This window comes from Aplysia californica, unplaced genomic scaffold (genome assembly GCF_000002075.1).
Source record: "Aplysia californica isolate F4 #8 unplaced genomic scaffold, AplCal3.0 scaffold00400, whole genome shotgun sequence".
In the NCBI taxonomy this organism is placed as follows: domain Eukaryota; kingdom Metazoa; phylum Mollusca; class Gastropoda; order Aplysiida; family Aplysiidae; genus Aplysia; species Aplysia californica.
The window spans coordinates 405,012-416,234 of NW_004797670.1; the positions used below are offsets into that span (position 1 = coordinate 405,012).

Consider the following 11,223-nt stretch of genomic DNA (forward strand, 5'->3'; position numbering starts at 1 on the left):
TTTGTATCTTAAGTAGAGATGATGGCACAAACTTCCCTCAAGGCAGCAGAGGCAAAAGGCCTCATCGATCAGACACAAGGAGTATGCCTCGCTTCACAAGATGTGAAAAACCTGAGATTGAAGTTGAAGGGGACATCGTCGGATGCATCTGTTGTTGATGGCTTTATCATGAACACGAAGGATGACAGAGGGCATGTGGCGTTTGCACGTGACGAGGAAGGGGCACTGAATTACCTATCCTTTGCAACCTGGGAAATGGTGGAGATGCTTCGTTGGTTACCCCATGTGTTGCTCCTATACTTCACATATAAAACAAATAAGTACTTGATGCAGCTGCTTACTGTCATGGCAATAGACAGTTACGGGCACAGCTTTCCCGTCCTGCATGCCTTCGTGAGGAATGACGACAACACTTACCTGCAAGCGGTCTCGACATTCATGTCCACACTGTATGATCCCACCAAAACGACATGCTTTGTCATCGACAAAGACTTTACGGAAATCAATATTTTGGGGGCCGTTTTTCCAGCTGCCCGGATCCATCTGTGACACATCCACTCTCATGTGTCACAGGTCGTTTCCAGACATCTCAGAACCTTGGAACAGATATGTCTGCCAAAACGCTGGAACTCTTCATGAAACAAGTCGCAACTGAGTCCCAGGCAGAATAAGAGTCTACTAACCGTTTCGTGTTTAACCCGCCAAAAACCGACACGCCGTAGCACACCGCTCACTGTTTAAGCCGACAACAACCGACAGCTGATCGCAGTGTCCCGCGTTGTTCAGCCCGACAAAAACCGACAGGTCACACACCTCTTATTTCGCAAGCTCTCATTGGTCACCAAATGATGCATTTTGTTCTAAATTTAGAATATGACGTTAGCTACTGAACAAAGGAAGATTCCATGACTATATAAGCGAGCTTGCGCGAAGGTGAAGGTAGTGACACAGTTTAGCGCGAAGGTGAAGGTAGTGACACAGTTTAGCACGAAGGTGAAGGTAGTGACACAGTTTAGCACGAAGGTGAAGGTAGTGACACAGTTTAGCGCGAAGGTGAAGGTAGTGACACAGTTTATCGCGAAGCGTGTAGTATCACAGAATTCCTTCACTTCAGTCTCGCCATTGTCCGTTGTTATTGTTTTCGCTATGGAGCACAGTGACACTGAGAACGACCGAGAGTCAGACATTGAGGTGGATTGGGAAGAAGACACTATTGTGGACGATCCTGAGGTAAATATAAGCTTCATTTATTTATTGTTTTTGGTTTGTGGTTGTGTATTATCTATATTTAGAGGCCTAAGCTTAGAAAACAGTGGGCTCTCCCGCGTGCTGCGATGTGTGTGACATAGATCTAGATCTCATGACAATGATGTTGGGTGCCATGCTGTATTATGAGTGCATGGGAGAGGGGGATATCTTTATATATCTTAAAGATATATAGAAAGAAAAATGTTTTCCTATTACATATAGAATGTATAGAAATATGTAGAATTAGCATATATATTATGTTTATCTTTTATTGATAGACTTTTATAGATTCTGAGTAGCACTCGTTTGGAGTTTGGGTAATGAATGAGCTTTTATGTGTACTGAAATGAAGTGTGGGAGCTGAGTAATCCCCCCTCCCCCCCTTCTCTTTCGGTCTCCCTCTTTCTCACACATGCCTGCACTCACAAACACACACTCGGCTTCTCCACCCCCACCCCCCCTCCCCTAGTATCTCTGTCCTTTTCTGTTGTATGTGTGTGAGGGCAAGTAAATATCTACTATGCGCACATTGACATATTTTTAAAAAAATCATTGTTTTCCACAGCCTGAAGATCCAGAGAATGGCTATGACCCACCCCCCGCAGCGACGAACGGTGATGACCCACCCCCCACAGCGACGAATGGTGATGACCCACCCCCTGCAGCGACGAATGGTGATGACCACTCTCTGCAGCGAGTGACGGTCCGTGGTCCAACCCGGCGACCCCTATCCAGATGGCGGACTTCAGGTTGGCTCCTGGTCCTCGTCATGGTTTGCAGCCTTTTGCCTGTCCCCTGGACATTTTCTTTTTGATGTTTCCCCTTACCCTCATCAACACCTTGGTCGTGGAAACCAACCGCTACGCAGAGCAGTGTCTTGCCGCCACCCCTAACGCTTCGTGGGATGACACAACGACAGAGGAGCTTCGGGCTTTTTTGGCCATACAAATTATGTTTGGTGTGCGATCCCTTCCTCGACTTTGGTGCTACTGGTCCCAGGATAAACGCTACAACGATCCTTGGGTCAGTTCTGTCATGCCCATCAACTGCTTCAAAGCCCTGAGCCGCTTTTTTCATTGCCGGGACACCACAGTCGTCAGCCTCAGCGTGGGGAAGAGAATTTTGACGCTCTCTTCAAAATTCGGAATGCTCTAAATGTCACGAAGGAAACTTTCCGACAGTGTTTTGTGCCAGGGAGAGAGCTGAGCGTGGATGAGACCATGGTTGGTTTCAAAGGTCATCTAGGCTTCAAACAGTATATGCCGGCGAAGCCAACCAAGTGGGGGATGAAAGTGTGGACAGTGTGTGATGCTGTAAGTGGGTATTGTGTCGGTTTTGACTTCTATACGGGGAAAAATGGTCGTAGAAATCCGGGAAAGCCTCTGTCCTATGAGGTGGTCGATTATTTGTGTGAACCCCACTACGGGAAAGGCCATCATGTTTATTTCGACCGCTTTTTCAATGGAGTGGAAATTGCCAAACATCTCCTGTCACACGACACGTATTGTTGTGGCACGATCATGACAAACCGGAAAGGCCTCCCGCAAGCTATGAACAAAAAGTTGAAAAAGGGCGACGTGAAACAGCTGCAGCAGGGGAACCTTGTCGCCACAAGTTTCCATGACAAGAGGCCTGTCCATTTGTTGTCCAGCAACCGACCCATGGGTGTGGCTGAGGATCGACGTCCACTTCCACTCGTTGACTACAACATGTTTATGGGTGGGGTGGACAAGTTCGACCAGCAGCTCAGTTACTACCCTGTGGGCCGGCCTGGGAAAAAGTGGTGGCGCTATGCCATATGGCATCTCATAAACGGTGCTATTTACAATGCTTTTGTACTGTGGAGTAAATCAGAACATGAATATGACGTCAATAAACATTATGACCACTTGGCATTCAGGGTCGACGTCGCTGAGGCCCTTCGAAATGGCTTTACCGGCCGTAAACTGCCTGGTCGTCGTGCGACGACACAAGCAATTGTAGCTCCAGAGAGCCTTGATGTGCACAAAGTTGTGCGCATTGTAGGGCGAAGGAAAGTGTGTGTTCTCTGCTTGCGAGATGGAAAAAAGACAGAGAAGGGCTACGCTATGCAGTCCTCCTACAAATGTTCCTTTTGTGACGTTGTTTTGTGCAAGAAATTTTGTTTTCATGAGTACCATGCACGAGAGCTCTATTCAAAAGTTTATGGACAGTACTGTCCTGGACTGCATTGTGTGGCGTTACAAGACAAACAATCCTGATAAAGAAGCTATATTCTCTGCTGCGATCAGCATCTCTGTGGCAGAGAATATCCTCCGTGAGTAAGACCTGGGGAAGCGGGTGCCTTACTCAGCCTCAGTGGATGGTAATGATAGTCACAAATTCCAACATAAGGAGTGCATCAAGCTGGTGACGCCAACCACTTGTACTTGCCACTTTCACCTGTCAATGCAATTGCCTTGCTGCCACATCTTCTTGAGGACTCATCTTCAAACGCAAGTATATGATAAATTTCTGATCCATGACAACCACTTTCTGGAACACAAAAGTACAGGCCTTATCGGTAGCACAGTTTCCAGTTCAGTTCCTCAAGTACGACCTGACAATTCATCCACACAGGAAGGCAGGTACAGGACAGCATCAAAGATGTGCAAAGAGATGGCAGTCTACCCCAGCTTGCTTGGGGAAACAGAGTTTCTGGACAAGTTCAATTATCTTTCAGCTGTTTCACTCATGGAAATATATATGACTGTGATCATGTTGTTGTTGACGTTGTTAGTGGTGATAATGGCTCGGTTTATGTTATGCCATCAGACATTGATGATGTTCATGTCACTGACGCTCCATGCCCTCGAACTGACAGCAGGGTACTTGAGGTAATCCCAAAACCATCTGATTACCACAATAAAGTCCTTTTTTACATTGCTGGCCATGTGTGTCGAAGGATCTGTTCTGTGATCAGTAGCACTCCTTGTGCAACTCAATTGTTTACTCTGGCTGAAGAAATTCCTGATTTGAACGGCAATACTGAATGTTTGTTAGTGCGCCGGAAAAACAGAGTGGGACTTACAGCATCAAACCACTTCTTTAGAATAATTGCAGCTGCTGACAAAGAACTGAAGCAGTTGATCTTGACACATTCGAATCCCAAAGCTGCAGTGGACAAACAAATGATAAAGAAAGTACAAGCAGCAGTTTGTGAACAGTGCGTGGCAAAGTGTTTCTGGAAAGTGCTTATCACCATGGTGTGCAGATGATCAAGGCAGCTGTGTCTCTGTTCATTCGGATGCTCATGAAACATCACTCAAAGACCCTCAACAACCGCTTAGTGCAGGACCAGCCCTCCGATGAGGCACCACCTGACCAAAACAATTATATTTTTGCATTAACAGAAAGTGAGTTTTACATATGTACTGTTAACTAACCCCCTTTCTATAATCTTCTCCTCCTCCTGCTCCTTCTTCCTCTATTATCTCTCGCACTTATTACTCAACGACCCCCACCCCATTTTGTCCTCATCACAGTCAACCACTTGTTATTGTTTTCTAAGTAACAATATAAGATTAGTTTAATCTGTTGAACTCATCTTTTAATCAAGTTAAACTTTTACTTATATGTTCTTAAAAACTGTAGATCTTGGTCTTTTGTTTTGTTTTGATTTTAATTTTATTTTCTAAGATCTAAACATTGACTGGGTCGGTTAAAACTACAAAATGTATCCATGCTGCTAGCCTGTCCGTATTGCTTACATTGGATATGCGGGTGTCTCTCGTAACCTCAGCTCTCTCCCGTCCGTGAGGCTTGCCACATGCAATAGCGTCGCGACCCAACTGCCACATGCATGCTCACGGCGGTCATTTCGTACAATGTGTAAGAGAGAAACCCTGGCGGCCTGGGCCCTCTCTATCAGCTCTATGGGAGTCTGTCCTAACCATGTGTCTGAGAGAGAGGAGGGAGAGGGGAGAGATAGAGGGGACTGTGTGTGTGTGTGTGTACGCGCAGTGCACAGTTATACAGTGTATGACCTTTGTTCTAAAGATGTCACATGCTATGCCTGGAATGAAGCCGAGAGTGGACTTTCAGCCAACGAGTTTGCATCCTTTCTTCTTTCCTACCTTGAAGGACTCCGACGGAGGCACATACCAGAATCGAAACAAGATGCTGGGCACAGCCTTGCAGTACTTCAGTGTAAAGAACAATAAGACAGTCAAACAGAAAATTCTTGAGCGTAGACAACACATAAGGAAGTCGACTCCGTTCACGCGACAGTGGAGCTTCGACTAAAGGATATGGGCATTTTCTGTCCACTGGACTATGTCCAACTGATTCAGGCGGCAAGAAGCAACCCCAAGCCTTATGATGTCCAGCATTTGAGGCATGACTTCTTCTTGAACTTTACGAACTATGGAGAGGGAGCAGTGAAGTCATTAAACTCTAGCAAGAATGCAAACATGACAAACATCTGTGCGCTCCAGTACAGCCCAGATGGATCCATCAAGTACGAGTAGAACTTTGTTGATAAATGGACGAGGATAGAGCTGGGCTGCAAAACCCCCCAAGAAATCTACGCCTTCAGCTAGAATTATGTCTCACTCTATAAACCAACCCAGGTTGCTCAGTAGTATGAAAATCTGCTGATAAACAAACAGAAAGAAAACATACCCCAAAACTTTACAATTTTCTAAAAACAAAGAAATGCAGAGATGGCATAGAGTAATTCTAAGGCGATGACATGTTCTGCCGCCACGCTACCGGTACCTTGCACAGCCTACAGGTGTTTTATTACCACCTCGGGGTGGTTGGTGGGAAGCACTTGCCGGAAACTCTAAAGCGACAGTTTTGGAGTGATTTAGACAGCCGTGCGAAACAATTCGCCTCCCATCTTGTCCAGAATCCAGCCACACAGAGGGCGGACACGTGTCGGCACTCACTTGTCCCGTAGTCTCTTGACGAACGTGACAAACTCACGGTTACGGACGCCGTAACTGAAAAAAAAAGAAAAGAAAGAGAAACGCATGTACATGATGTTACACACAGAAACAGTCACACATCCGTTACAGCAATCTGGACCAATTAGGAGGTGTGGTGACCAGCAAGCCTCACCAAACAACTAAAGTTAGAAAGCAGTAAGCTCTCACACAGCTTATTATATATGTGTTGTAAACTTCCAATTAACACAATCTGGACCAATTAGGGGACAGAGAAGAAGAAAGAAGAAGAAAGAAGAAGAAAAAGAAAGAAGAAGAAGAAGTAAGAAGAAGAAGAAGAAGAAGAAGAAAAAGAAGAAGAAGAAGAAGAAGAAGAAGAAGAAGAAGAAGAAGAAGAAGAAGAAGAAGAAGAAGAAGAAGAAGAAGAAGAAGAAGAAGAAGAAGAAGAAGAAGAAGAAGAAGAAGAAGAAGAAGAAGACTGATACCACTACAACTTATTTAATAATTATTATCATTTTGTATTATAACAACAACCCCCCCCCCCCCCCCAAAAAAAAAAAAAAACCCAACAATAATGGTAGTGGTAATAACAACAATATTATAACGATAATAATAACAATAACAATAATACTAATAAAAATAATAATAATAATGATAAAGACAAATCAGTATGTTAACAATACTCGTCAAAGTCATTTATCATAGTTTTGAGTGACATCGTTAATAAGAAAAAACTTCATAAATTCAGGGACTTCCTTAATGCCAGCCAAAATGAATTCATAATTGTAACTTGGAAATCTGTTGAGAGTATTTACACTGTTTTGTGAATAGGTGCCAGGCCATTGTATTATAAAGAATGGAAATTTCAGGAATGTCAGTTTGATATGGCTTTGGTCAGACATTAGTCTCTGTTCATTGATGTTGATCGATTGATTGATTTTGTTTTAGTACAGGTTTTACGGCACTCGCAACTGCATAAGGTCATATGAGCGCCAGAAGAATAGACGTGTTACAAGAGAGTAACATACACAAACAAATGAGGAGAGAAAAGGACGATAGATTTTTGATAGGAAAGAAGGAGCAAACCACACTAGAGCACCCCCAACCACCCACTACAAAAGATTTAGAGGCGTTGTTACGCGAGAAAAACATATAAGGAGGAAAGATAAGGATGATAGATGTTTCATAGAAAAGAGCAAATCACACCAGAGCACCCGTCAATCATCCACACATAGAGCAGTCAGGTAACAATGCCTCACAAATCACAAACGTACCAGGATTAAAAACCCAGACAATAATCCCACTCACCTCTTCAGTTTGCGGTTGTCGTCCGTCATTTTCTCACCGTTGTAGCTGAGCCAGTGACGTTTCCAGATGTGGCTCCTGGACACAATAGATAAATACACACATACAAACACTAGATGAAATAATTGCCACACAAACACTGAAAGAAATACACACCCACACACAAATTGAATTACACTGTAAATACAACACACCCTAGATAAAATACACACACACACACACAAACATTGGATGAAGTACACACACGCAAAAACTGGATGAAATGTACATAGACAAACACTGGATGAAATGCACACTCTAACAAAGGATTAAATACATTACATACACACACTAAATGAAAAACATGTTGACATACACACACTAGATTAAGTACACACACATACAATGATTGAAAAATACATATATTACACACTGGATTAAGTAAACACACACACACACACATACAAACACTGGATAAATCACACCCATACACACTGAATGAAGCATATATACACACACAGATTAGATAAAACACACACACACACCCACCCAAACACAATGGATCCATTGCTTATATGAATGTTTTACAAAATCATTTAGGAGACGACACACTTTGTTTCTTTCACTCGAGTTTTTTATTTCCTAACATGACAAGACAGTGAAAAAAAATAATATTTGGGAGTAAAATGAATAAAACAAAACCAGTGCAATGGTGATCAATGCCTCTGACACCCATCTTATCACTGAAAAGTTAAAAAAGTAAAACGGCCTTCGTCATTAATTCTGATAAGGCTAAGCCACATTGGGGAAGAGCCATGAAAACTTCCTACACAACCACTCATTTTCATAAGTCTATTGGAAAAAAAATCTTAACCTTGAAATGACTGAATTATTGCCTGGAGCATGCACGCCATCTCCACAGTAATATAAACACTGGGTGGGTACCCATGACGTTCGATTAACGGACTCAAAAGAATCGATCGTCAAGTCATAGTGGAATCAGTAGGCACTGCTTGTGAACGGAAGCCTTACTTGTTGCCATGGCATCTTAGAAGATGGACTTTCCCAAGATTAGATCTAAACGAAACTAATGAAAAACTGAAAATAGAGCGCTATATAAATGCTATCTATTATTACTATTAAAATGAAATTACAGTGACTTCAGACTCTTTAATATAACTGTGCACCCTTTCAATGATTCTAAACCAGAGTTAATTTTTTCAAATTCGAAAGTTAAGTGGTTCGGAAGTTTTAGGCGACCAAAGTGACGAACTTTCACAGATATAATATACACATAAACAGTATAGCATACATAGTATAGTGAAATTGGCGGAAAGTGGGAATCATTTCACCATGAACAAATTTTTTCATCTACAAGCTTGTATTTAATATACAAATAAAACGTTAAAGACCAAACTTCTGACCTGAAAATTTGTCCACCACAAGTGTGTTTGCTATGTGCATGCTAGAGACTATAATATACGCACATGATATATATACATATATATATATATAAAACACATATAAAAATCAAACACAGTACCAGCTGATTCGGGTGCTGCCCCCTGTGCGCATCTGTCGCAGCGTGAAGTGTCTCTTGATGGCCAGCTTGAGGTCCATGACCTTGGCAGACTGTGTCACCACAATAGCTGAGGACACAAAGACAAACAATAGATAAACACTGACTGTGAACACTGTCAAACAAACAAATATCTTTCCAAATTATACTGTTGCACAAACCCACATTCACACACATGTACACAACATATGTGAAGAATCATGGTGAAATCAGTCAGGAGCTTGTCAAACGAAATCGAAGAAACAGGCTTTTTTTTTCAATTTTGGCAATTTTTATCAATTTTTTTTATTTGGCTCATCACCTTTTGTGTCCATATAAAACACATTTCAATATGAATTTTACAGAAAAATGTTGAGTAAAGACATAACATGTTTTTACAGTTCTCATAGACACTCAAGCTATTGAAGCTATCAAACTTTGGCGGCCATTTTATCAATAATTTTACCACAGAAAGCAGGCAACTTCACCTGCTTCAATTGCAAATATCTCGACTTCTATGCAAGATAAATGGGTTTTTTTTCATTGATAGCAAGGCTTATGAAAGAGCTTTCAGAGGATACCAAAAACTCCACATGCCCAAAAATAGACAAGCGCTTGATTCCACAGTGTCATGACATATACGTACTCACACAGATATGTGCATACATATAGACACACATACTAACAAACATATTCATAGTGCAGGAGAACGGGGACTGTAAATAACAGATTTAGCAAAAGTAGCCATTATATAAAGACCCCACAAAAACTCACAAAACAACATAAAAATGCCTTCAGATTCTGACACTGACACTTAGACACTAATAAGGAGTTTGGTGTAGTGCTCAAATATGGAAGTGCATGATAGTAGTGACGATCAGAGGACTTGAAGCTAGTACACATGTACTGGTAGATATAAAAATCAACAAACAAAGATATATAAAATTAACATCAACCACTTCGTTGCCTTACGACAGACCTGGTACGTCATGAAAATGCGGAATTTTTTAGGGCTGTGCGATTCATGTACGTCACTGACTTCCTGGTTGCCAATACATTACATATATACATCATGCTAATAAACTGGCTCTAATTCTTCTGTCCAGAGTTTTAGCCACAAGCACTGTGTAGATTTGTTTTCGAGAATAAAAGACGCGCATATCGGTACTAATTTGCTAGTACTACTTTACAGCTAGGCTTGCAAGCGATCGATAAACACAGATCTAGATTTGCAGGTGGCGGAGTGCTCTCGTAAAATGTAAACATCGAAATGACTTTAAAAAGGCAAGTAAATCCACTTTTGACTTACACTTACAGGTTATTCGAAATTACGAGTAAGATGGGAGGAGCTGGGAAATCAGAAAAGTGAAAAAAGTGACAATTGAAGATCAGGAATCGAAAAAGTATGTCATTAGTGCGCTAGATCTAATCTACACCACGCATCCATTAATCATGAGACATTAGGCTGCTGTCCTGTATGCGGAGCTCAGCTGAAAATCAGTTCTGACAGTCGGAACGCATACCCCTTGGCATTGAAAAGGTTAATGATATGGACTGCTGTTGATTTTATACCTGCGTATCTTTAAAAATTTTTAAATTACTGCCTGTGGTTTGAAATAAGCATCTGATGTGGAGTTATTGGTATGATCTTGCTTCCCATGATATAAATATGCATCTATCTTGAATAGAACTCAAGATATTTGAGACTGAAGGAAGCGAGGTTGCCTGGTTTCAGAGGTGAAATTAGCGAGAAAATGGCCGCCAAAGTTTGGTAATTCCAACAGTTAAAAGAGTCCATGAAAACAGAAAAAAATAACATATTTGTGCCTTTAATTAAAATCAGTTTTTCAGTAAAATTAACATGGAAATGTGTGTTTATGCGGACATAAAAGAGGATGAGACAAAAAATAAATAAAAAAAAAAAAAGTCAAATAAGTTGGAAAAAAGGTTATTTCTTCCATTTCTGTATTTTGACGAGCACCTGACTTCCCCACCCTGCCTCACATATATCTACACGTGTTCTTACCATTCTCGTAAAGTAAAAGAAAATTTCTCATAAGGACAATGAAGTACCTCATGAATCACACAGGACAATGGTTTGCACCAATTCACCCAGAAGATAGGCTGTTTACTATCATGACGAAAACAAAGCAATACATTTTATTTACATAACGGCTATAAAATATAAATTTCACTATAAGAAAGCAGGCTCTATGCACTTTTATG

At 41.5% G+C, this 11,223-nt stretch overlaps 1 protein-coding gene and 1 long non-coding RNA gene across 2 annotated transcripts; one reads left to right on the forward strand and one right to left on the reverse strand.

Annotated features, from left to right (window-relative positions):
* Positions 1–2,463: 2,463 nt before the first annotated feature.
* On the forward strand, positions 2,464–3,488 carry LOC118478185 (piggyBac transposable element-derived protein 4-like). The gene has a single exon (XM_035971231.1). The coding sequence runs from the start codon at positions 2,469–2,471 to the stop codon at positions 3,486–3,488; it is 1,020 nt and encodes a 339-aa protein (XP_035827124.1). The 5' UTR covers positions 2,464–2,468.
* Positions 3,489–4,904: 1,416 nt separating this feature from the next.
* Positions 4,905–9,106, reverse strand: LOC106012529. The gene is made up of 3 exons (XR_001185078.2): positions 8,983–9,106; positions 7,464–7,538; positions 4,905–6,212 (listed from the first exon to the last, which is right to left on the reverse strand). It is a non-coding gene; the product is annotated as an uncharacterized LOC106012529 (long non-coding RNA).
* Positions 9,107–11,223: the final 2,117 nt, after the last annotated feature.